Below are 27,576 nucleotides of genomic sequence, written 5' to 3'. Positions count from 1 at the left end.
CTTTTGGAAGATAGTTTCCAAGAAGAAAAGTCATATGCTTATTATAAAGTTCAAAATGCTATTTAGTTGTCCAAATAGCAGTATTTTGTTTAATTTTGTGACTAAAGAAGTCATGCGCACTCATTATTATGAGTCTAACAATAAAATACCAGTCATATGCTATGATTGTTTTATAGCAATCTAATAATAGCATACTTTTATAGATATAGTAGTAAAAAGCACTCATATGTGCACTTAAAATTTATTTGCTATCATGTAATCCTTCCTTGATTTTGCTTGTGTATTCTCAAGTTGACAAGTGTAATATGCTCTTTGTATTGCTTCTACTTCTTCAAGGTCTCTTTATGTGTGTGATTTGAGGTTAAAACTCTCATTGTTTATCCATGCCTAGCTTAGGCAAAGGCATTTTGATGCGTATTTTGTATGCATGATTTTTCCTTAATACGAATGTATAAACACTAGAGTTTTCCCTTCCCCTAAGAGGGGCCAAAGTGCTTGCCCCAAAATTTGTTAGTAAGAAAATACGAACAAGTGCCCACTTGGATTACAAATGATGGTTCACTAAAATATGTTAGATTAATTGGGAAGAATCGCCTACATTTCTTGGCAAGTGGATTTTTCTCGGTTAAGCCTTGGGGATCCACTTGGATAGCCAATCGTGTCGATCCAATGTAGGGGAGGCCACAATCTTTCGAACTAGACGTGGTGGTCATGAAGACGAGCTAGTCTAAACTCTATTTAAACTATACAGCATCATCATGTAGTAGTCTAATGTCATATAGCAGCCTTAGCCGTTTATTAAGATTGCTAAATAGCAATCATGTCTGCTATAGGACTGTAAGCAAAGTCCACATGGCTGCTACAAAGTAGTATCAATCTAAAGCCTACATTGTGGCTACTATAGTTAAAAAGCATGCCTACTACATGTCACAATCATAATAGTCATATGCTTATTATAAAGGTCAAATGGCTATATAGTTGTCCAAATAGCAATATTTTGCTTAATTTTGTGACTATAGTCACGCACGCTCATTATTACGAATCTAGCAATAAAATAGCAGTTACATGCTGTGACTGCTTTATAGCAATCTAGTAATAGCTTTTTCCTATTGACTTTTTTAGTAGTCATGCATTCTATTGTTATATATAGTAAAAAAGCACTCATATACATACACTATAACTACTTTGTAGTGGGTATCTTCCCTACTTTTACGTTCATAGCAAGCTTCGTTTGTATCTAGTAGCACTTTACAGTATGAAGAAATGAAGCATTGTTTTGCTCCTCCCACCTTTGTTATCTAGCTAAACAATGTCCATCTCTTTTCAGAGTTTTGAGTTATGGTGGGTGGCTATTATCCTCTTTCTTTGTTGCTGGAAAACAAACAAAATTAAATTGTCATCGCGTTCATTACAAACAATCTAAATGGATGCAATGATTCCAATGAGCTTGTACAAGTCGAACGTTCTTTGTTGCACTAGAAACTTCTTCACTATAATATAATCCTTTCTTGACTTTACTTGTGTATTCTCCAATTTGATAGGAATAATATGCTCTTTGTATTGCTTCTACTTCTTCAAGGTCTCTTTATGTGTGTGACTAGAGGTTAAAACGCTCATTGTTTATGCTTGCCTAGCTTAGGCAAAGGCATTTTGACGTGAGAAGGTATTTTGTATGCATAATTATTCCATAATACGAATGAACTGTCCTGGTACCCAAGTAAGATATGCTTAAAGCATAATTATTCTTTAATACAAGGTGAATCTTCATGGTACCCATTGATAAGAAGGTGGTGTACAGAAACACCCACTGCACTATCTAGTTGTGCACTTGGAACCTTTTAAGGCATTGAAGTTTAAAAACCTCCTCATTTTGGGCACTTATTCCACCAATTACAAATTATAAGAAGAAAAGCCGATGCCAATTTCACTACTACCAAATGCCCGCATATAAAAATTAGAGTTCTCCTTCACCTCTAAGAGGGGCCGCAGTGCTTGCCCCAAAATTTGTTAGTAAAAGTACAACACCATGTCAACGAGTGTCCACTTGGATTACAAATGATGGTACACTAAATGGTGTACTCAAAAAGGACCATAGGTGGTCCATCGTCATCACTAAAAATGGCTTGACAAAGGACCACCACTCGTCCTCCTTGAACATTACAGACACATGAAAGATGAATCAATCATGGCTCTTTACTGTGCATTCGACTATAGAGCCGCATAGTCTCTACATGAGTGGGATCAACTGAAAGAGCTGCTCGACAATCTTGTAAAGCACTGTTCAGATCTCCAATGCACTCATGAAATGCTGCCCGCAAGTGAAGCAAGTGCAAATCAGCTTTGAAGGCTATAGCTTTGCTAAGCTCCACGATGGCTTCTTTCTGTCTATGGCTGTCCATCAATACTGCAGAGAAAAAAAAACATCAGCATTTTACCACCTCTCTCTCTCTCTCTCTCTCTAATGAAGCAAGCGCAGATCAGCTTTAAAATCTTTGCTAAACTCCGCAATGGAGCATGAAGAAAGGCATTCTTTTTCTTCGCTGCCTGCCCCCTCTCCCCTCCTTTACATTGCCTGCAAGAGGGCAATTGCATGTGCCGAATTTCTGATGGCTTTGGCGATCTTTCTTCAAGCAGCTTCCACTGCAGCTTGGGGTTTTTCTCCATTATAACATGCACTCCCAGCTGTGAAGTGCTGCAGACATGGGATTCCAGGAAGAACTCAACAAGGTTGCAGATAACTTGAAATCCCTCGCATTAGACAAAAAGATCGCAGATAGCATATTTAAAGTCACGAAAAACAATTTTGTGAGATCAAGGAGGAGATGGAGAACCTGAAGTCCTTCATGAAAGATGCTTTCGAAGTCAAAGATGCATATATCGCTACCCTAAAGGAGGAGATCCAAGAACTGAAGCAACAACAGGCCAAAAACAATGAAAATATGGAACTTCTACATGCCATTGTTAACTCCTTAAGGGCTGAGAGGGAAGAGGGGGAATTCCCTATAGCCGAGGAGCTAAAGAACGAGCTTGCCGAGCTCAAGGCAGCCAATGAACACCTCCACACAGAGCTGCAAACAGCCAAGCAATGCCATGGAGAATGCCACACAAGATGTAGCAGCCACAAAAGAAGAAGTGGCTGCCACCAAGTCGGAGATAAACAGAGGAATGGCCAATATGGAGAGATGGCCGCTCCATCATCTTAGACTCGCGGCCCAAATAGGAACATGCATTCTATGGGACCACACATGGCTGTATGGAATTGCAATGGCACGCTATGATCAAACTCAGGAGGTTTCTCAGACACTTCCACAGGCAGGGACATGGTCTTCTACACCGAGACTCACCAGAGTCCTGAGAGGGGGCTACCAGAGATCTCCGGATATGTGTGGGAGTCAACTTACCTTGGGGAGACAGAGATGTGGAGTGTTCAAGGTTCGGGAGGGGTGGCTATCCTCTTTAAGCCACACCTCTGCAGCATCATTTCACTGGCTCACAAAGACAAGCAGGCACGCTACATGTGGCTCAAGCTTCACCGGTCAGGAGGCAACCCCATCATAGCCATTTGCTACTTCCCACCTGACACTTCCAGATTTTCACCCACTGATGGGCAATCCCCATTTCTAGACATGTATGCAGACATCTTGGAGTTTTTCTTTGAGTTTTGGGGAGATGATTTTCTCTTACGAGATGTGGATATGCACGAGATGGGCTTCCAGAGAATGTCACAGGATGTCGGTCCCGTCACAGCTTTTGGCAGGTTCTTCTTAGAGATGGATCAGCACATGGGCTGGTCATCTTCAATGGGATGGCCCAATGGCCAGCCTCGGGTCACCTCACTTGCTTTACCTGTAAAGGAGGTTCCAGTACGGTGGATTATCTCATGGGCTCCCTGGCCTCGACCCATTACATTCATGATTTCCATATCTCCCCACCACCCCTTCTTGCCGATCATGCATTCCTCACCTTCTCCATAGCCATTTCTCTCCCCAAGCAGCCAGCCCTTATCCCAGGTTCATCATTCACCAAGGTACACTTTGATCATGCCCTTGATGGAGTGTACCAATCCAACCTTGATTCGTACCTCTCGACTATTGATCTCTCAGCGCCCCTCTCTATTATTTCTACTCAGCTTTCTCACCTTCTACATGATGCTGCCAGTAACTCTTTTCCCACCAGCCATCATTCTTCCTCAAAGCCCCCTTGTGGATCCATGCCACACCATAGCTGGTATGCTGAGGAATGCCGGGCAGTACAAAAGAGCATCCGCCAACACAAAGCATTGGGCCTCATCACACATCTCCCATGCCTGTGATATCCTTACCCCTTTCCTTGCCGATCTCTTTAACCTAGGCCTTAGCCAAGGCTTCCCACACTCTTGGACCACCAACACCATTATCCCAATCCACAACGCCGGGGACCTGCTTGACCCTAATAATTACTGCATGATCATGATCAGTCACACCCTCGCCAAACACTATGGGGCAGTACTGGAGGCAGAGATCAGCTTATTGGCAGAGAGACAAGGGTATAGAGCCAAGGGACAGGCTGGTTTTCAAAGAACATACTCTACACTTGATCACATCTTCACTCTGAGGGCTATTATTGAGGAGCAAGCAGGGGGGGCGCAAGATTTATTGTTGCTTTGTGGATTTCCACAAGGCTTTCGACACTATACCAAGGGCCCGCCTCTTTCACAGGCTCCAAGAGCTGCACTTGCCAGAGGAGATGATTTGGGGAGTCATGACACTTTATGAGTCTGTAACAGGAAGAGTGAGAGCACCAAGAGGGCTGTCCAACATGGTGACGAGCACTATTGGGGTGAAACAGGGGTGCCCTCTCTCACCCACTCTATTTGGATTGTACATCGATGAGTTCAGTGATTTTATAGACAGATTAGGGGGTCTGGGAACCACATTATATGGTACAGTGATACCTCTCCTCTCATATGCCGACGACATGGTGCTGATTTCAGATTCGCTGGCTGGATTGCAGCACCATCTAGAGGCTTTGCAGGCCTTTTGTGAGCAATGGGATCTCACGGTGAATTTGGGCAAGACCAAGGTTATGGTTTTTAACACATCCGGGCCTGCAGTGAAAGCCATGAGGAGTGCAAGGAGTTTTGTTTATGGGGGTGACACAATGGAGATTGTGGAATCATATGTTTATCTTGGAGTCACATTCACAAGACCCATTTTCAACATGAAACCAGCTGCCTCGGCCCGCCTCACGAGGGGATACGCAGTCCAATTTCAGGCCCATTTCCAGGAGCCCAGTACGAAAGGGTGGCTCTTTGACACTCTGGTGACACCGAGAGCTGAGGGTATTGATAGAGTGGACCGCATATGCACACTTTGTTCCCTAGAGGTGGAGACTAAGGAGCACTATGTTTGCATATGCTTGGTGTATTATGAGATACGTGGGAGATTCCACTGTCTGTTCAGAGAGGGTTTTGGGTCATTATTCACAGTCATTGACTATCCAGATCAGCGTTCTCTTGGGCTCTAATGTCTGGAGTTGCGTAGACACAGGGACCAGCTGCTTGGATCACGCCGACAGTGTCCGGGCACAAATACCTCACAGCCTCGGATCACGAGCCTTTTCTCCCACATCCAGGAAGCCTCTCGCCGCCATCTGAGAGAGGAACCCACCCAGGCCCCCCCACCTCTCAAACGAGTCAGACAGTGAACACACCGTTTCCCCGGGGTTACCGTAGACCAGGCGGTTCAAATGCAGCGAGCTAGGCGCCAAGGTAGGTCCATACGTACGGTACGTACGGTACGGGTACGGGTACGGTACGCAGTACAGTACGGTCTTCGAGCAAAAGTACGTAAAGTGCGTCAATATAATATATATATAAATTAGATCCACTAGTACATATCATTGAATGTCATTCATGAAACATAAACTTTGAATGGTTTAAACTTTAAACATTGAACATTGAAAGAGTAGAGATTCAAGAAGGATACAAATGAACATAAGGTAAAATCATGATTACAGAAACTCTGAGCATGCGCAAAGCGCTACAAGTAAAGAAACCGATACAAAGGACACGGGGGAAAAAACCTCTCCTAAAGAGAGTAAAAAGTGCCCCGGTCAACCTAGGTCCTGCAAAGGCTACTCATCATCATCAACACCTGATGATGAAGCTGAATCAGATGGGACGTCTCCATCGGTAAGGACATTCCCATCAGAATCATACTCAGGCTCTACATAGGGTACTCTCTCATGATCATCTAGCATCTCCTCTGTAGCTACTGTCGATGTCTCCGCATGTGATGTGGTAGATGTGCGTTGTCCTCGTCCTCGACGAGTCCCGCGCCTAGCGCCTCGTCTACCTCGCCCGCTCGACTGCACAACATGCGCATCACCACTGGGCTCAATGTCATACGCCCTGGAAGAAGCCCGAGTCACCCTGCGGTCTATACTCTCCAGCTCTCTGTGCAACATGCGAATTATCTCCTCCTGCTCGTTTCTCAATGCGGTCTGCGCCTCTTCTGCGGTAGCAACGTGCTCCAGAGATAGAGGATCAACCTGTCAACAACAATAAACATGTTCAATGCGAATTGTCTGTGACCATGGCATGCCAAAAATGCTGGCAGCTGCATGCATCATAATATTGTTACTTGTATATACTAATGTCTAGACTCTATGACACAATCAGTCACCTGCATAGGATGCTCAAGTTTCTTAAGATTTTGAACCAATCGAAGATTGGCTCGGCAATAAACCAAGCGTTCCAACTGGCTGGTCTTGAGTTTATTGCGGATCTTTGTATGAATAAGAGAGTAGGCACTCCAATTACGCTCACACGCACCAGCTGAACAATCCTACAAGTAATAAAAGTCTTAAAGTAATCAAAACCTATTTATTATCACACATCGTTTTCCAAATTCCATTTAGGGAGTTATTGTCACTCACTTGAGAGAGGACGCGCAATGCCACTTGTTGGAGTTGGAATGATTGATAACCATAAATCAACCACCAGTTAATCGGGGCCTTTGCCTCGTCTTCCTTGTTGCATGAGGTTCTGCTAAAAGCGGCACCCAAGCTATGCATGTAGGATACCATGGAGTTGTTTACCTCTGACTGCTGCTCCTGAGGATAGGTTGCCTCCAAGTACATGTCGCGCATGGTAAGAAGCTCTGGATTGCTTATGGTCTCATCCTTTCGATAAAGAGGAGGAAGAGGATCCAACAAATCCTCGTCTTCAGCTGCCATGGCTGCACCCTGTGAAGCCTTCAAATTTTGCTCGGCTATCACCTTATTTGCTATGTCGCGTGGCACAGATTTGCAAGCTGAAATGCCATTGCCACCGAGACCCGATACATGAGAGATGAGGCGAGTAACTGAACTTTTGAAGTCACCTCCACAATACCGGCATCTCCATTGGTTGCTCTTCTCATCATCTTGGAGTGTGTGAAGCTTCCAATAGGCATGTCGTTTCTTGCCCATGGCACACAGAGAGAGAGAGAGAGAGAGAGAGAGAGAGAGAGAGAGAGAGATGTGTGTGTGTTATTTTGGAATTTGGATGTGTGTGTACAGTGTACACGCTTGTCACTATGTGTGTGTGTGTGGGGGGGGGGGGGGGGGGGGGCAATGAGGCTATGAGCTCTTCAATGTCATGTGAATGTCAAATAAAAAGGTTGAATTTTCATGTTGACAGTGTATAATGTAGAGGTATATGGAGAGAGAGAGAGAGAGAGAAAGAAAGAAAGAAAGATTTTATTAACGTCTTCCAAAAGACCGAACTCGGCCTATGAGACAAATCGGAGTACATGTATGGGGTATCCTCTGTCATCCCAACAAAATGAAAAAGTACTGAATAAAAAAGCTGAATTTGGGTGTGTAGGGGATGGAGCTCTATTACTAGGAGAATGCAAAGCTATATGCATGGAGTATACAATCATGATATGCAACCTAGCTAGCTCCATCCTGTACCATACTGGGGGAGAGAGAGAGAGATTATTCAACCTTCAGTCGTGTGTGTGTGTGTGTCACATGTTTGTGTGTGTGTGTGTGTGTGTGTGTGTGTGTGTGTGTGTGTGAGAGAGAGAGAGAGAGAGAGAGAGAGAGAGATTATTCAACCTTCAATCGTGTGTGTGTACAGTGTGTGTGTGACATGTTTGTGTGTGTGTGTGTGTGTGTGTGTGTGTGAGAGAGAGAGAGAGAGAGAGAGAGAGAGAGAGATTGCTTGCAGCCTTGCTGAGTGTTTGTGTGTGCGCCAATACTCTGCGCGCTGCTGGCTGCATGTGCGGCGTGCGCGTTGTTTTTTTTTTCATTTTTCTTCCCGTTTTTTTTCCTCTCTCCCGTTTACTTTTTCGTTTTTTAATTGGGCCCGTTTTCTGCAGCCCGCCGAACCCGTTTTTTTTTTGTTTTTTTCTACTTTAAGTTTGGCCCATTATTTGGGCCATGCCTTATAAATAATAAGGCTAATGAGCCCAGCGGCGGCCAGCCCAGCCCCGCCCCAAATAAATGACCACCGACGCGCAGCATTAAAGAGACGACGCCGCGTGGAAAAAAAAAAAGCACACGCCCTTAACGTTCCGTACGTACAAAAACGTACGTACGTCTAGAACGCCTCACATCCAAGTGTACGCGTACCTGACCCAACCCTGCTAGGCGCCCAAGACCTACTGGGCCGCATAGGCGCTCCGCCCGTCAGCTCCAAGTCCAGGAGATGCTCCGGCGATACAGAGATGCCCACACACGACATGTGGACATTGATGCCCTTTACACAGCTCCTGAGAATGATATGAGACCTCTCCACCAGCCACCCTAACTTGATGTTCCTTGGGACCTTGGTTCATCGTGCTATTGTATTCCCGATACTTGTATTTAAAGCTAGTAGTCTTTTTCCAGTGTTTTATTTTTCTGCTTTACCAAGATCAGTGTAACACTTGGATACTTTGTAACACCTTTTTTGTCTCATAGACTCTAGTGGTCTTTTGAAGATGTTAATAAAAGACTTTCTCTCTCTCTCTCTCTCTCTCTCTCTCTCTCTCTCTCTCTCTCATAATGAAGAGTTGACCCGCAAGCTCACCTCAATGGAAAAGGAGATGGAGGGAAAGGATGCCATGATCCAACAACTTCAAGCCCAAGTGGAGACCCTCAAGAATGACATGGCCATCACCATGGAGGATCTAAAGAAGGTCATGCCAGAGGAAGGAGAATATAACACTTTTATAATAAAAAAATTTCCTATTTAATAAGAACAACACATATAGCTTTCTCCATTGAATGGAAGGACGTGGTCAAGAAGGGCATCAAAAAGGAGGCCGAAAAGAAATGGAAGGTGGTTACAAGTTAAGTCCAAGGGACTTAACAGGGTGGAGATTGTAAATGCAACCATCCAAGAAGAGAAGATGAGACTAGTCATACTAGCAAGAAGACTTAATGTGAGAGTGACCGGCATAGTGGAGAAAAAGGGTACCACACCCCAAGAGGACGGGAAACAACTATGCCACAAATTGGGATATAAGGATGAAGACCCAACTCCCTTCCTCAAGCATGGTGGGCAAGGAAGGACCTTTCATGCCCAAGGGCGCTTATCCTCCAGTTTGAGAACGAAGTGAAGAGGATTGATTTCTTGAAGAAGAGGGTCATTCTCCGAGGTTTGGAGGGCAGCCCCATCTACCTAGATGAGGACCTCACACAAGCCCAGGTGGAGCACTGGAAACAGCTCATGCCAAAAGTACGGGCAGCCCGAGCGGAAGGGAAGAAAGCAGTCTACAAAGATGGCCATGTCATCATTGATGGCAAGGTGATTGCATAGGGATACGCGGCCTGTGAGACACGCATACAGCTTGCAGTCTGGAACTACAATGGAGCACTATGGTCGGACTTAGGCCGGATGGATGATGTGATCAAGAACAGGGACATTATTTTCTTTGCAGAGACACCAGAGCCCTCAGACTCTCCTGAATAATACGAGACATCAAAGCATAATTTACCTATAAAAGCTCCTTTGACTAACGAACGCAAGAACTTGAATGTTCCTGCCTGTTGCCAACATTTGGCAAGCCATCCACCATCTGGTCCCGGAAAGCCCGCCGCAGCTTATCCACATTCAAGTGGTCATGACGAAACTGCCACAAATCACCTAACTGAGAACCTGTAAGAGAGAGTGCTGAGAGTTTGCAAATCCCATTCTCCACTCTACCTTCCCAAACAACTTGGCCTGTTGCTTTGTCCCGGAGAGAAACAAAATGCTCATCAAACTCCACCCATATGCCAATGTTGCAAACCTCATGCATTGACAAAAGATAGGGATGGGACATAAAGAACCTAGGAGGAATGCTTCCCCACTCTGCCATCGGGAACAATTTCCAACCTCCCCTCACTATGAATAGGGATAGTGGACTTGTCACCAATAAGGATGTGACCTATATGCCTTTGAAGATCCTGTAATAACTCTCGAGAAGGAGTCATGTGCCTAGAAGCACCACTGTCTAGAATCCACTCTCGAGTATCCCTAGCGGCGAGTGCAACCGCCTCCCTGCTGGAAGAAGATGAAACATCTGTGTCCATAATCTCCAAGTGCACAAAAGCTGGAGTCTTCACATTTACAACACCTTTCTCGGTGCTCCGCTAAGGACATTTCCTCCAATAGTGACCTTTATTGCCACAATGGTTACAGGTTCCCTCTGCCTTCAAGGCGTCACAATCCGAGTCAGGCTCCTCCTCAGAAGACTTCGCTTGTGAAGACTTCCCTTTGCCCTTGCTGCGGCCTTTCGACCGCTGGCCAATCAAGGCCTCAGAATCTCGACCTTGTGGAGGGTTCGCAAAACGCTCTTCCTGGTCCCAAACCATAGGCACAAGCTCCTCCCATGTGATGGTGCTGAGCCTCCCACTGGTGATCAAAGAGGAATAGAAAGCTGAATACTGAGAGGTCATATGAGACAACAAAGTGATGGCCATGTCCTCTGAAGATATCTCCTTCCCAACCTGAAGAACCTCTTGCTGAAGAGCCTAGAGTTTGTTGATTTGATCCCACATCGTCGAAGACTTTGTAGGATTCATCACTGGCATCTACACTTCCAAGGAAATCCACTTCATGAGTGATACCCTGTTATACAAAGAAGCCAAGTATTGCCAAATCCCTCTGGCCAGCATCATATCAAACACCTGGGATGTGCAATTAAGGAAGGTGAAAGAACACACATGGGCATTGCCACGATCCCATAACTGTACCTGAGCCTCCCGTTCTTTCCTAGTAGAGGGTCAACGCTCCCCATCCTCCAACTCTGGCCGTGGAACACCAACCACAATGAAATCAGCCAAGTCATAAGACTCCAAGACAAACTCCATCGTTACCTTCCAGATACCATAGTTGGTCCTGTCCAACTGTCGATCCACCTGGAATGTGGGGAGAGTGGGGATCTTCACATGGTTCTCAACCATCTCAAGCAAATCTGCCATCTCAAGAGTTCACAAGGTCTTGTGAAGGGAGGGTGGGTGGGAAAAAAAATGAAGAAGAGGCTGCAAACACTATGCAAGGTGGCTGTCCAACAATGATGGATGCCTTCTACACATTTTCCAAGTCCCGAACAACCCAAGAAATCTCCAATCAGCACCAAAAAACAGTAAACCCTCAAGCTCTCACTGTCTCCAAGCTTCAAGCCACTTGGGGCTCTGATACCATGTCGGAATGCACAACGAAAAATGAGACAACTGCTGTGAGAAAGAAAACGCAGAAGTGTAGAGAGAGAGAAGCTGTGTAAACTATGCTATATACACAAGATCCGGTACAAAAATGAAGTAAGGGTGGTATTTATACCACCCTATGCTGCTGGTCGGTCAACCCAAAAACAGCTGACAGCCACTGAAGAGGTCCGTGACTGGAATAAAACCAGTCGGGAGTCGGCCAACAAACACTCCAATCGGCCAAGATAAAACACAGTTGGCCAGCACAAAACCAGTCGGCCTACAGCAACAGTCCCCCACGACTAGCAAAAACTGAGAAAACAATGGAAAAATGAGGAAAAAATGGAGATAACTCCTAGGCGGGCACACCCACAACAGAGGCCCTCACTAAGCAATATGGTACAAACAGGAAATGACTGCTAACAAGAGTATCCTGATCAGAGATGCTTAGGCCTTTTCCTCATTGAGCTACAGCAACATAGAGAGAGGCTTCTACAGGTGCAAAGCCAGAGATCCTAGCCACAGATCACCAACTTCTTCAGGCCTATCAACGAGCCACATCCCCATCCCCCTATATCATCTACCTCCGACGTGGGCTCACACTATAGAGAGCCTCAGAGATCAAAGCTTCCAGGAGACCACGACTACCTGGACGCAGACAACCACTACTCCAAGGAAGTTCCAAACGTAGTGAACGTTGCCCCCGATATATATGTATACAAAATTTATAGTTTACTTAAAAACTTTTGAAATATGAAGTTTGAAGATTCATCAATGAACATTAAAGCACTTACTAATACTATACAACCTTTAATTTCAATTCAACTTACAAGTCACAAGTGACAATGGCAAATGCAAATATCAAATAAAATAATTAAACAACGAACATAAATGAAAGTGAGATGGATCATGGATAAATCATAAATCCGAAATCATAAGACTGTAGACATATGTCATACATGATACTACAGAGAATATGATCTCAATTCTGATTCCTAGAGGCTAGGCACCTGAGCCCCTCAAACTAAGAGGCTGGGCTTGACAAACAAAGCAAAGTCTAGACTAGTCACACAAAAAAAAAACTAGTAACTATAAACTATAATAGCAGCTAGCTACTCATATAAACCAGATGATCACATTCTAATAATTCCCAGTTTCATAATGAGGATCCTTGATCTCTCATGAGGGTAATCACAAAGCTTAGGGTCTTTACAGTGTAAAGACCCTAACTCTTGTATATAACTAGTTTGCCATACACATTATGCCCCAGAACAGATGGTATGATGACGAGTGCAGAGCCCTATACTCACGGCTCCGCATACAGAGAGCCTTGGGAGCCATCACAGAGCAGGAGTCGAGGAGAGAGATGAGGAGACTTACTCGCCGCAAAAGGCGGGCCTTCGCAAAGATACAGGAGCTAGAGATCTTCCATTTCTTCATGAGTAGAGATAGCCCTATCTCATGGCAGCACTTCAAAGAGCCCCGGACAGGAGCCTCGACCTACCACAGCTAGCTTCTTTACCCACTCGATGGTAAAGGAAGCTATCCGCCGCCTACGGCATGGACAGGCCGCCGACCATATGGGCCTACAGGGTGAGCATCTCATATACGCAGTAGATTCTTTGACTCCTTTTCTTGCACACCTGGTTAACAGGGCACTAGCAGAGGGTTTGCCTGCGGAGTGGACGATGCACACCATTGTGCCGATCCACAAAACAAGGGATATGCTCGATCCGAGCAACTACAAGACGGTTATGGTTGGCCACGTGTTGGCCAAACTCTATGGTGCAGTGTTGGAGCAAGAGCTTAGCTTAATATGCTGAGCGAGCAGGTTTACGCTCATCAGGGCAGGCAGGCTTCAGGAGAGCTTTCTCTACCACTGACCATGTATTCACTTTGAGATGTATGATTGATCAGGCCAGAGTGAGGAAGAGAAAGCTCTATTGCTGCTTTGTGGATTTCCGCAAGGCATTTGACACAGTACCACGAGAGAGGCTCTTTCAGCGCCTGCAGTCTCTTGGCATACCAGCAGATATGACATGGGGCATCTATGCATTATATGAGCAGGTTTTTGGGCGAGTCACATGCCCAGGAGGTATGTCCGAGACTATTGCTAGCACCATTGGTGTGAAGCAAGGATGCCCACTTTCCCCCACGCTATTTGGGTTATACATTGATGAGGTGGCTGACTTCATTACACGGGGAGGCGGAGATGGAATTGATCTAGCAGGTACCTCAGTACATATTATGCTTTATGCTGATGATATTGCATTAGTGTCTGAGTCTCCAGGAGGTCTACAGCAGCATCTACATGCACTCGATGATTTCTGCACACAAAGGGGTCTTACTGTGAACCTTGGGAAAACCAAGGTTATGGTCTTTCATACATCGAGACAGGGCAAGAGTCAGCTGACATTCACTCTCGCATGATGCCAGGTGGAGGTGGTGACATCATACGTGTACCTAGGAGTTACCTTCTCTGCACAGCAGCCACGCGCTTCACCATGGGTTCAGCACCCAGCATTGGCTATGCTAGAGAGACAGTGCCACCACGCGCATTTTCAAGAGCCCCGGACGAAGGGGTGGCTATTTGACACATTAGTCACACCGTCACTGATGTATGGAGCAGCAGTATGGGCGCCATGCCGTGCTACCCATTGGTGGACACAGATAGAGAGACCACAAGCCCTCATGATGGCACGCATGATACGCAACAAACCGTCAGTACCTCATGACATTATCCAAGCAGAGTTTGCTGCGCCTCCTATGATGGTAGAGGCCATATTCCAGACTATATGCCTGCTAGACAGATTCAGAGAGATGCCACAGGACAGATTGTCATACAGAGCTTTTGAGGCATCTAGACAGCTGGCTGAGGCAGGAGACAGAGGATCATGGTATGCACAGGTCACACATTGGTTCTCACAGCATGGCCTAGACATGGATCATCTACCACCATTCCAGTATGACAGGGATGCACCACACATATCCGTCTCTCTCATAGTGAGAGAAACAGAGTATTGAGACAGGACCTATGGCAGCTCTATACACGAGAGACATGGATATCGCCTACACAGCCTCTTCCACCGAAGATGCTATACTACAGAGATCACTTCATGAGTATCACTGATGATGGATTTATAGAGAGGCCTAGATACATGGAGGGCTTTTTACCACACGGCTCCCGAGTAGCTATTGGTCAACTTAGAGTCTCATCACATCGATTGGAGATCGAGACTGGCAAAGCAGCACGAATCCCCCGAGAGGAGAGGGTATGCAGATTGTGCAGAGAGGAGGTGGAGAGTGAGGAGCATTATGTATGCAGATGCAGAGCATATACAGCCATCAGAGAGATATCCCATTTTATTCAGAGAGCCACATTCCCTACGCCAGATCTTTGAGGCAGCAGACCAACGCATGCTGGGGAGATTCATTCTAGACATACAGCGTCACAGAGAGACATCATTACAGGCTAAGACAGCTCCAGAGGGGGGACGATAGACACAGATTACTACATTTTTTCAGAGATCCACCCCACTCCCAGCCCCTACACAGCAGGGAATTACTCTCCAGAGAGCAGAGACACTCAGAGCCCGCGAGAGACAGAGGACACCTGGCTTTCGGACACCACACCTATACCAGAGAGAGATGACAGAGATCAAAGCTCAATTTCACAGAGAGGGTGCGGAGCGACTAGCTCGCTTCAGAGCAGACCCAAGCATGTTCTTCAAGGAGCTGTGGACACCCCCTTCATTGATGTATACCATTTTATACCCCGAGTATGGTACAGGATGGAGCTAGCTAGGTTGCATATCATGATTGTATACTCCATGCATATAGCTTTGCATTCTCCTAGTAGTAGAGCTCCATCCCCTCCCCCACTCATTGTACTTACACTTAGATTCAGCTCTTTAGTTCAGTACTTTTTCATTTTGTTGGGATGACAAAGGATACCCCACACAGGTACACTGATTTGTCTCATAGGCCGAGTTCGGTCTTTTGGAAGACGTTAATAAAATCTCTCTCTCTCTCTCTCTCATGAAGCAAGCTTTAAAAATATATCTTTGCTAGATTCCGCAATGGAAGGGCATTCTTGGCTGAGTGCGAGGACTTTTGCTAAGTGTCCTTGAATGCGGATAGTAGTGAAGCAACACGAAAACTTTTTGAACACAGGCTACCCACCTCCATTATTGATCTTGTCATCTAGCACACCTATGCACAAAAGTTGTATGACATACCCAATCAAACACTCACACTCCAACCCACCTCATCCACACTCTTCACCACATCCAATGTTACTATGTTAGAAGTCATCTCCTATCTTTATCAGACACCAGGACCTCTGTTGTGGGTGTGCCCGCCCTTTGTAGGTGTTTTCTCATTTTTCCTCACTCCCCGTATTTTTTCCCCATTTTTTCCATGGTGTGGGTGGCTGCCCTATGCTGGCAGGATGACCCAGAAGCTGGCCGACTGCACTCGTGTGCATATGGAGCTGGCCGACTATTCTGTTGATGAAACCGGCCTTCAGAAATTTGACGGGCGGTGGAACAAGCACTCGCACACAAAACACTTCATCACCCATGAGAACCTGAAAAAGGAAAACAAACAGGGGAGCTAGGATGCTCCTGCAAATAGTAGAAGGACACCGACTGGCCCCAAAACACAGTGGCGCCCCTTGCGGTATTTCTTTACTTGATTAAAAAAAAATGACTACATAGTACAACTTGTCGAATCCTTTACCAATAGGATCCCTTTTAGCTTTCACCCAGGACTTTCCAAATAAGGTCTCTCGCTATTACAGCAAAGCATTCCATAGAGAAGGCACACCTGTACGACACCTCCTACTTGAAAAGGTCTTCTCCATCTCAACCATGGATCTCGCAACCCTTTCCCAAACAGCAGTAGGGCTGTACCAAACCATATGTCCTTCCTATAGTCACAGCCTGCGTGTAACCTTGAGAAAACGAGAACCTCTTCACATGAATCCAGAGACATGCTTTCCTCACGAAACCAAAGACCTGTATCTGATAAACCATAGACCTGTATCCATAAACCATAGGCCTGTATCCCCGATACCAAAGTCCTGTCTCCTCACGAAAGACCAATGTCCTGTTTCCATAACAGATGAATCCTCATATGCATCATCCAATCACGATGCCAATAACTCAGAGAGAGAAAGATAGAGGATGTGTCAAGCCATCCCTGAATACACATAAGTCCAAGATGAAGAGCAACACACATCTCTTCCAAGAACATCATCCTGTGCATATGCAGCTTGATCCTCTGTATCCCAATCTCGTAAACAAAACCTGCTTGTGAAGAAAGAGAGAGAGACTCCTTGACTGTTAGCCCCTCGGTGCCTCCTTCAGCTCACCTTCTTTCAAGAGAGATAGAGAGAGAGATCCACGCTGACTGCTTCCACACATGCAGCCACCTGGCGTAGAGAGCCTCCCATCTGACCCTCGTCTGACTGCCATATTGTCTGCAGAAAAACTCTTGCCTGACGCTTGCCTAGCTGCTGCCCATCTGGTTGCCTGCTTGGCTGCCCTATATTGCCCATTGCTTCCCAACTGTAATCCATACATAGCAATGATAACACCTGATGATAGCAGCAGTACTCAGCGGCTGCGGCGCAATGGTTCTAGCAACGGCGCGGCGCGACGGTCGGCGGTGCCCGACTATACCGGCACCGGCGGCACGGCATTGTACCCGGTGGCGCAGCTCTGTACCCGACTGTGCGGCTCTGTACCCGGCGACGCGCGGCCAATTGCACCCGGCGGCGGCGCCTGTACCAACGGCGGCAATTCCGTACCCAACGGCGGCGCTAGCGACAGTAGCTAGCGGCAGCTACTGTAAACGGTGGCAGCGGTACCCAACTGCAACGACATCGTACCCATGCAGCCACGCCATGACCACACCCTCCAATCCACCACCTTCCCTTAAATAAAGAAGATGCGTTTTTTTCATAAAAACGCCAAAAGCAAGGTTTTCAAAAACGCATGCTTATTAAATAATAATATTTTTGTCTTCAAAGGTTTTAAAAACCTTAAGACTTTTGAAGATCCTTTTTGTCCCCTTTCACACTTGGGCTGGCCTCCAACATGGGTTTCCTTTTCACATCTAACTGATGCATGTCCACACTGTGTGTCCTGTGCCCGTGCCCGTGTCCACCTGCTCGTTGTCCAGAGGGAAAAACACAGGCTCGTAACATACCCCCCTCTTGAAAAATAGCAAGCCTCCTCGATTGCACTCAATAACACAGTAAGAATCATCCACACTGTCACATCAAAGTGACAAAACAACTCTTGCTTGTTCCTTCAGAACCTGCAACAAAAGTCTAAAACCAAGTGGAAACACGTAACCTGTGTTAGCCAAAAAATAAATCCATGCATCATTCTACATATGACAAACATATGCATGACACATATATGCATTCGCAAACAATATGCTCCTCAAAATGCTCTACCCACTCCACGATAACAGTCTCAGGGTTGCTCGCAAGCCTTACACCCATGGGCATCGACGACTAGAGGTACATGAGCATATGAAAGCACTCAATGCATCTAAACTATACATCTACTAAGTACTTTCCACATATGTCCCTCTTGATGCTTTACACACTCTACTTATGGCCATCTCGCAGGAACCACATTCAGTGATACACCATGAACATGATAAAGTACCTAATGTATCATATCAACATACATGCATCTCATCCTGACACATCCAGAGTATTACCCAATGTATTCTCAAGGGTACCAGGATCCAATGGCACCAGAATACCATAATACCTCGGAAAGTGTATAAATACATGCACAAATAGAGTTCAATCCATATATGAACCAAACCAACTCTAGGACTGCTCGCAAGACTTATGCCCTTCTTAGAGTCTTGAAGTGTTAGCTCAGGTTGCTGCAAACTTTGAGCTCAACCAAACCATGCCATTCCATAGGAGACCAACTCCGCAAATAGCATCATCTCAATATCCAATTGACCGATCCTGTGGTCAAGAACAGCCAGAACCATATGACAAAGATCAATGTCCCAATCTTCCTCAGTCATACCTTAGTTCCAAAGGCAAAAACCATTTCTGTTACCCATAGCTGTAGACAGAGTTATCCATAGTTGCAGTTATAGTTCATGGTGCGGCCGACTGTGAACCATATCCAACTTTACCATCTCATGTGACTAGTGCACAATATCATAGAAGTCCCATAAGCAGATCTATTGTCAGCCTCAGTACCTCGGGTGAATACAAAGATGTCACCAAGCGACTCCTAGATGAAAAACTGAGCCTCTCTATAACAAGGGAGCGAAGGTGCTACCCCCCTCTTGAGCTTCAGGCAATGCTCCAGACCCATGCTCTGCTGAACTGAATGAGCCGTCGCAAGAGTCGGCTCCAACTCAAAGGCGTCAAGATAAAGCTGCAATACCTAAGGTGAATCTGCTAAGTCACCCTCCTCCATCCACTTCGCATCCATCGGTGAATAGTTCCTTAAACTTCACAAGATAGCGACGGGAAACTTTACCTTGTACCTTTCTTTCCTTATGTGACAGTATCTCCTCGGGAATAAGAACCTCATCAAGTTTCTCCGCTTCCGTCTGAGCCTCATCTGATACATGCATAGGCACCCAAAACCTGCTTGTACTCCACCCAAGTGGTAAGCACAAGTCTCAATGAAGCATAGTAGATCACCACTGCTAAACATAGAAAGAAGCTGTCTTCCGAACCCATGAAGCCTGCGTGAAGATACCACTGGTGACAAAGTGTCGAAAATCATAGCCTTCAACCTATCTCTTGCACCATAACACTTCAACTGCTTCTTGTTCCTGGCTGACTACTTCTTGTCCTTGGTGTGTTTTCTCCTGAGCTTCATCTTTAACTTTTGCTCTTCACCTCATATAGGCAAAGACTCGTAATCCTGCACTATCTCCTGCACTTCCTTTTCACCTTCCACATGTTGAAGCTTTTGATGTGAAAACCACGGGCTCACCTCCTTGAGAAAGTCGACGATGTCCAGGCAATGCAACCATGAAACCGGCCTTCAGAAATCTGACGGGCAGTGGAACAAACACTCGCACACAAAACACTTCATCACCCATGAGAACCTGGAAAAGGAAAACAAACAAGGGAGCTAGAATGCTCCTGCAAATAGTAGGAGGACACCGATTGGCCCCAAAACGCAGTGGCGCCCCTTGCGGTATTTCTTTACTTGATTAAAAAAATGACTACATAGTACAACTTGTCGAATCCTTTACCAATAGGATCCCTTTTAGCTTTTCACCCAAGACTTTCCAAATAAGGTCTCTCGCTATTACAGCAAAGCATTCCATAGAGAAGGCACACCTATACGACACCTCCCTGCTTGAAAAGGTCTTCTCCATCTCAACCATGGATCTCACAACCCTTTCCCAAACAGCAGTAGGGCTGTACCAAACCATATGTCCTTCCTATAGTCACAGCCTGCGTGTAACCTTGAGAAAACGAGAACCTCTTCACATGAATCCAGAGACATGCTTTCCTCACGAAACCAAAGACCTGTATCTGATACACCATAGACCTGTATCCATAAACCATAGGCATGTATCCCCGATACCAAGTCCTGTCTCCTCACGAAAGACCAATGTCCTGTTTCCATAACAGATAAATCCTCATATGCATCATCCAATCACAATGCCAAAAACTCAGAGAGAGAAAGATAAGAGGATGTGTCAAGCCATCCCTGAATACACGTAAGTCCAAGATGAAGAGCAACACACATCTCTTCCAAGAACATCATCCTGTGCATATGCACTTGATCCTCTGTATCCCAATCTCGTAAACAAAACTTGCTTGCGAAGAAAGAGAGAGAGACTCCTTGGCTGTTAGCCCCTCGGTGACTCCTTCAGCTCACCTTCTTTCAAGAGAGAGAGAGAGAGAGAGAGATCCACGCTGACTGCTTCCACACATGCAACCACCTGGCGTAGAGAGCCTCCCATCTGACCCTCGTCTGACTGCCATATTGTCTGCAGAAAAACTCTTTCCTGACGCCTGCCTAGCTGCTGCCCATCTGGTTGCCTACTTGGCTGCCCCATACTGCCCATTGCTGCCAGGCTGTAATCCATACATAGCACTGATAACACCTGGTGATAGCAGCAATACTCAATGGTAGCAGTGGCGGCGACTTTGGCAGTGACGCGACGCGGCGGTTCTTGCAACGGCGCGGCGTGGCGGCCGACGGTTCTGACGGCGACACCCGACTGTACCAGTAGCGACGGCACGGCATTGTACCCGGCGGCGCGGCTCTGTACCCGGCGGCGACGCCCGACTGCATCCAACGGCGCTCGACTGTACCTGGCAGCGGCGCCCGACTGCACCCGACGGCGGCGCTGTACCAACGGCGGCAGTTCCGTACCCGGCGACAGCGCTAGCGACAGTAGCTGGCGGCAGCTGCTGTACCCGGTGGCATCGGTACCCAACTGCAGCGACAGCGTACCCATGCAGCCACGCCATGACCACACCCTCCAATCCACCACCTTCCCTTAAATAAAGAAGATGCGTTTTTTTCATAAAAACGCCAAAAGCAAGGTTTTAAAAAACGCATACTTATTAAATAATAATATTTTTGTCTTCAAAGGTTTTAAAAACCTTAAGACTTTTGAAGATCGTTTTTGTCCCCTTTCACACTTGGGCTGGCCTCCAACATGGGTTTCCTTTTCACATCTACTGATGCATGTCCACACTATGTGTCTTGTGCCCGTGCCGATGTCCACTTGCTCGTTGTCCAGAGGAAAAAACACAGGCTCGTAACAGTTGAGGTCGTGGAGTTTTTTTTGGCTGGCCGACTGGAGGAGACCCAGTCGTGAGGCTGGCGGCCTGTTTTTCCACTGGCCGACTGGATATATGGGGCCATATAAAATGGCCCCATTGCCCCCACATCATTGTATCTTGTTTTCGTATTCGGGATCTTGTGTATAGAGAAGAGTTACACGCCTATCTCTCTCCTTCTCTTGTGCTGTCTATTTTCTGCACTCTACTTGCTCTTGTGGTCTCAGATTTGGTTATCATCTCCGTTGCGTATTTTGACATGGTATCAGAGCCCTAGGCGCTTGAAAGATCTTGGGAGTTTTCTGAGCAAGAGGGGGATTGTTGCGCTGCTGATTGGTAGACTGTTTGGGAAGAGAAGAAGCAAGAGGAAGGCGGGCTGAGTTGCTGGACAGCCACTCGCAGGTTTAAAATTTTTTTTCCCACCCACCCACCCTTTTCAGCTACATCCCCGCGATGGCAGATTTGTCAGAGCTGGCTGAGAAGCATGTGAAGATCCCAACTCTCCCCACATTCCCAATGGACCGTCAGTTGGACAGGAACAATTACGGCATCTCGAAAGTTATGATGGAGTCTGTGCTGGAGTCATATGACCTTTTTGATTTCATCGTTGTCGGGGTTCCACGGCCGGAAGCAGAGGAAGGGGAGTTACAGTCAACGAGGAAAGACCGCGAGGCACAGGCAAAGATGTGGGATCGTGTCAACGCCAACGTCCGGTCATTTATCTTCCTCAACTGCACACCGCAAGTAATCAATCACGTAAAGCATATGACGCTGGCCAGAGGCATATGGCAGCACTTGGCTTCTCTTTATAACAGGGTATCGCCCATGAAGAAGATTTCCTTGGAAGTACAGATGCGGGTTATGAACCCTGCAAAGTCGTCGACGATGCGGGAGCACATTAACAAGCTGCAGGCCCTTCAGCAGGAAGTCCTCCAGGCTGAGAAGGAGATATCATCAGAAGATATGGCCATTACTTTGCTGTCCCACTTGCCTGCTCAGTATTCTGCTTTCTACTCCTCTTTGATTACTAGTGGCAGGCTCAGCACCATTACCTGGGAGGAGCTTGTGTCCATGGTCTTGGACCAGGAGGAACGATTCACGAACCCTCATCACAGCAGAGGTTCGGAGGCCTTAACTGGCCAACGGCCGAAAGGCCTAAATAACAACAAGGGGAAAGGGAAGGCTTCACCGGAGAAGTCTTATGTGAAGAAGCCTGACACAGAACGAGAGAAACTGAAGGCCAAGAGGTCCTGCAATGATTGTGGCGAGAAAGGCCACTATTGGAGGAAGTGTCCTAAGTGGACTGGGAAGAGTGCTGATTCTTCAACCTCAGCTGCAAAGACTCCTGCATTTGTGCACTTAGAGATGATGGACTCCGATGCTTCATCGTCTTCGAGCGAGGAGGCAGTTGGCTTCACCGCAAAGGATACCCGAGAATGGATTCTTGACAGTGGTGCTTCTAGGCACATGACTCCATCCCGTGACTTCTTTTTGGATCTGAAACGGCAATCAGGTCGCATTTTCATTGGTGACAACTCCACCATTCCGATACACAGTGAGGGCCGGATGGAGATTATTCCTAACGGCAAGGGGAGCAAGCATGCCTCCCGTGTTCTTTACGTCCCTGCTCTTGGTTTTCATCTTCTGTCAGTGCATGAGTATGCAAGACTGGCTTTCGGGTGGAATTTGAGGAGCATTCAATTGCTCTACGGGACCATGAGACTGGCCAGGTTGTTTGGGACGGCGGTGTGGAGAATGGTATCTACAAGCTCTCTGCACTCTCCTCATTGACAGGTTCTCAGGTTGAAGATCTGTGGCACTTTCGTTTTGACCACTTAAATGTGGATGCACTGCGGCGAGCTTTCTAGGACCAGATGGTGGTTGGCTTGCCAGATGTTGGCAGCAGGCAAGGACGTTGCAGTTCTTGCATACGTGGTAAGCAGCACAAGGAATCCTTTCCGAAGCAGGCTTCTAGGCGGGCTTCAAAACCATTGGAGTTGATTCACACTGACTTGTGTGGACCTCAACAGACACCATCATTGGGAGGATCTGTCTATTTCATGCTGCTTGTTCATGACTGTACCAGATTCACGTGGGTCTACTTTCTTTCACAGAAGGACCAAGCTTTTGCACGGTTCAAGGATTGGCACATGATGGTGGAAAAAGAGTCTGGATTGCAAGTAAAGACTCTCAGGGCTAACAAAGGGGGTGAATTCTCCTCGAATGTATCTCTCAGATTTTGTGCAGATCATGGCATCAAGAGGGAACTGGCCAATACAGGATTGTTGGAAGGTTGGCGATTTCGAGCATGGCTAGAAGGTGCCTTGGATTATCCCATAAGTGGAAGCATGGGAAGTTGAAGAGCCATATATAGGCTAGAGTGGCACCTTGTCATAGTCATCTCCTTCGGCCGGTGTTTTGGGAGGCAACTCACCGAGAGATGGGAGCCCGATGAAGGGATGTTGTAGTGCACGTTGGGGGTGTTCGTGGAGCTCGATGTGGTGATGCATCTCCTACGTGCGTTAGTCTTCCACTGCGCATTCTGACAAGGATCGCCTTCAGAGAATGGAGTTGTAGAACGCAAAAACAGGACTGTGGTGGAGATAGCGAGGACCATGCTGGAGCATCGTGATCTTCCTCGTCCACTTTGGGGAGAGGAGGTGGCAACGGCTGTCCATACCCTCAACCGGTCTCCAACGACTTCAGTACCTAATATGACTCCGTTTGAGGCATACTTTGGCAGGAAACCTGATGTCTCGCACTTCCGTGTTTTTGGGAGTGATGCGTATGTACATATTCTGAAGAAGCAGAGGGGGAAGCTTGACTCCAAATCCCGCAAGCTTATATTTGTGGGGTATAATTCTCTTTCCAAGGGATACAGATTGTATGATCCAAAGAGGAATGAGATTGTTGTCAGCCGGGATGTGGTCTTTGATGAGCATGTTCCAGTATCCACTATCGAGGAGCCGCCACTTCTTGGAGATCCAGAAGAGTCTGATGATGATTCCCAGACAATTGTTCCAGTTCATCGACCTCAGTCACTACACGAGGTTGAGCCTGCAGCTGGAGTAGAGCCCCCGCAACGCCAGGAGGCTCCACGATCTGTTCGAGTACCCAGGTGGTTGATGGACACCCTTCGGGAGTCACGTGTCACGGAGCTACCCTCTGAGTGGACCATAGAGGACGACCCTCGAAGATCGCACAGAGTCCACGACAAAAGCAATACAACGGAGCTTCTTCAGGTAAACTATGCTTTGATGTCTCGTATTATGCGGGACAAGGAGCCCACTTCCGTTAAGGAAGCCCTTTCACAAGATACTTGGAGGAAAGGCATGCACGTGGGACTTGATGCCATCGAGAAGAACAACACATGGGAGTTGGTACCGAGGCCGTCGAAACGGTCAGTCATTGGTGCCAAATGGGTCTTTAAGACCAAATATGCGTCGGATGGATCGGTGGACAAACACAAAGCCAGACTTGTGGCTAAAGGTTATGCTCAGCGGCCAAGCATCAACTACGAGGATACCTTTGCACCGACAGCACGGATGACCACGATTTGGACAGTTCTAGCCCTTGCTTCTTCTCAGAGGTGGCCCGTGTATCAAATGGATGTAAAATCTGCGTTCCTTAATGGTGACCTGTATGTTGAGCAACCTCCAGGCTTTGTTGTTCCAGGATCAGAAGGGATGGTTTACAGGTTACGTAAGGCCTTGTACGGTCTTAAGTAGGCTCCCAGGGCTTGGAATTAGAAGATTGATTCCTTCTTTGTTTTAGGACTATTGCAGATCCCAACCTGTATCTCTTTCGGGAACACGGCATGGTTACGATCATCATCCTATATGTGGATGATCTCATTCTCACCGGCGGTCATGTGGAGCACATTGGCGTGACGAAGGCTGCCTTGTCAAAGGAGTTTGACATGACCGACCTAGGCTTACTCCACTTCTTTTCGGGATTGGAGATCTGGTAGACCCAGAAGGGGTTTTTTGTCTCTCAGCAACGGTATGTTCATGAGTTGCTTGAGGCCTTTGGGATGGAGAACTGCAAGCCTATTACTTCGCCGATGGACCCAAATACAAAGTTAACTGTTAATGATCCTTGTAAGCCAGTTGATGCCTCGCAATATCGGAAGTTGGTTGGTTCATTGATCTGGTTGCTGAACACCATATTGGACTTGAGCTTCTCCGTGGGACTGTTGAGCTCTTTTATGCAGACGCCATTGAAGTCTCATTGGGACGCAAGATTGCGGATCTTGTGGTATCTGCAGAGTTTGAAGGATCTAGGACTCTTTTACACAGGAGGGGATGGAGTCGGACTCCAAGGTTGGAGTGACTCGGATTGGGGAGGAGATCCAGACACGAGGAGATCTACTTCAGGTTACAGTTTTACCCTCGGCTCAGGGGCAGTTTCTTGAAGCAGTACAAGGCAGCCAACTATTGCCCTATCTTCGACAGAGGCAGAGTACCGGGCTGCTTGTGGTGCTGCTTGCGAGGTTGTGTGGCTGCGGAGGCTGCTAAGCGAGATTGGGTTTCCACAGAAGGAGCCCACAGTCATCCAGTGTGAACCAGAGTTGTATAGCTATTGCTCGGAACTCGGTCTTCCATGCCCGAACCAAGCACATAGAGATACAGTATCACTTTGTACATGAGAAGATCTTGGCTGGTGACATCTTGTTACTTTATTGTTCGACGGAGGACAATGCGGCGGACCTCTTCACGAAGTCTCTACCTCATGCTACGCTCAGGCGACACTCCAGCTCCCTAGGGTTGATTTCACAGCCAGGAGCTGAGAGGGAGTGTTAGAAGTCATCTCCTGTCTTTATCAGACACCAAGGCCTCTGTTGTGGGTGTGCCCGCCCTTTGTAGGTGTTTTCTCATTTTTCCTCACTCCCCGTATTTTTTCCCCATTTTTCCCTATTTTTTCCATGGTGTGGGTGGCTGCCCTATGCTGGCAGGATGACCCAGAAACTGGCCGATTGCACTCGTGTGCATATGGAGCTGGCCGACTATTCTGTTGAGGTCGTGGAGTTTTTTTTGGCTGGCCGACTGGAGGAGACCCAGTCGTGAGGTTGGCGGCCTGTTTTTCCACTGGCCGACTGGATATATGGGGCCATATAAAATGGCCCCATTGCCCCCACATCATTGTATCTTGTTTTCGTATTCGGGATCTTGTGTATAGAGAAGAGTTACACGCCTATCTCTCTCCTTCTCTTGTGCTGTCTATTTTCTGTACACTACTTGCTCTTGTGGTCTCAGATTTGGTTATCATCTCCGCTACGTATTTTGACAACTAAGGCCATACATAAGCTACAGCATGACAAGGCCAAGGACCACGAGGACAGACTCATGGAGTCCATCACTCATGCATCTGAAACTTTGCTCCCCTTGTTAGTTGATATGCTTAACGAATGCTCTTTGCCAAGGCTTTCCTCCATCCTAGTCTAGTAACATGTGACATGTGAGAGCTTAAGACCGTAGTAATCACAACCTTAGTCTAACTAAACTGCACTTAATGATGTTCAAGAGATAGACAGATATGTGTCAATGCAATGCAGCTATATTATATGAAGAATGCGGTTACAATGAGATCCAAATGGATCTGTACTGCTGAATATGCTGCCTATATGCTGAATATGCGGGATGAACTGCTGTCCACTCTTTCCCTTGTCTCCTGGGAAGGAAACGCTGAAGGGAGGCTTTGGAACAGATGCTGAATGCTGATGGGATGATGAAACGCAGACCTGATGGCTGAACTGAGCAGAATGTTGCTGCGTTTGCTGAAGATGAAGGCTGATGATGATGCGTTTGCTGATGATGAGGCTGAGGATGATGCGTTTGCTGATTATGCTGCTCCCAATGCTTCTTGGAGGAGATGCGTTGGAGAACACACTGCTGAATGCTGCTATGATCAACCTGAATGGCTGAATGGAGAGGCTCTTCTATTTATATGCATGAGGACTGCTGGTCGGCCAGCATTAATGCAGTTGGCCAGATGTCAGAAGCCCACGACTGAATAAATAATGCCAATAATAGCATAAATACTGGTCGGCTGATGTAAAATGCCCATAAAATGCCTGAATAAATCATGATTACATGCCTGATGATTCCTGATGATGCTAATGAAGC

At 46.8% G+C, this 27,576-nt stretch overlaps 2 protein-coding genes across 11 annotated transcripts in view; both read right to left on the bottom strand.

The window, feature by feature from the left end:
- Nucleotides 1-1,900: 1,900 nt before the first annotated feature.
- LOC147635586 (ethylene-overproduction protein 1-like) overlaps nucleotides 1,901-27,576 on the bottom strand; it is a 37,813-nt gene continuing 12,137 nt past the window's right edge. For all 10 annotated transcript variants that reach the window (XM_086802942.1, XM_086802947.1, XM_086802938.1 and 7 more), the window contains one exon: nucleotides 1,901-2,404. In XM_086802942.1, the coding sequence (XP_086659068.1) occupies nucleotides 2,184-2,404 (221 nt within the window). In that variant the 3' untranslated portion in view covers nucleotides 1,901-2,183. The remainder of the gene's footprint in view (nucleotides 2,405-27,576) is intronic.
- On the bottom strand, nucleotides 5,953-7,550 carry LOC147635587 (uncharacterized). The gene is made up of 3 exons (XM_086802949.1): nucleotides 6,919-7,550; nucleotides 6,666-6,827; nucleotides 5,953-6,531 (listed from the first exon to the last, which is right to left on the bottom strand). The coding sequence occupies exons 1-3, from the start codon at nucleotides 7,450-7,452 to the stop codon at nucleotides 6,115-6,117; spliced, it is 1,113 nt and encodes a 370-aa protein (XP_086659075.1). The 5' UTR covers nucleotides 7,453-7,550; the 3' UTR covers nucleotides 5,953-6,114.

This window comes from Cibotium barometz, chromosome 9 (genome assembly GCF_041138505.1).
Source record: "Cibotium barometz isolate CiBa-2024 chromosome 9, ASM4113850v1, whole genome shotgun sequence".
Lineage (NCBI taxonomy): Eukaryota > Viridiplantae > Streptophyta > Polypodiopsida > Cyatheales > Cibotiaceae > Cibotium > Cibotium barometz.
This window is presented reverse-complemented; position numbering and strand designations above follow the sequence as displayed.

Bases quoted from the DNA above. Each gene is read 5' to 3' on its own strand.
- LOC147635587 (XM_086802949.1), bottom strand. From the start codon at position 7,452: ATGGGCAAGAAACGACATGCCTATTGGAAGCTTCACACACTCCAAGAT. The intron at 6,828-6,918 runs GTGAGTGACAAT...TATTACTTGTAG, and splicing joins CATTGCGCGTCCTCTCTCAA to GATTGTTCAGCTGGTGCGTG. The intron at 6,532-6,665 runs GTGACTGATTGT...TGTTGTTGACAG, and splicing joins AACTTGAGCATCCTATGCAG to GTTGATCCTCTATCTCTGGA.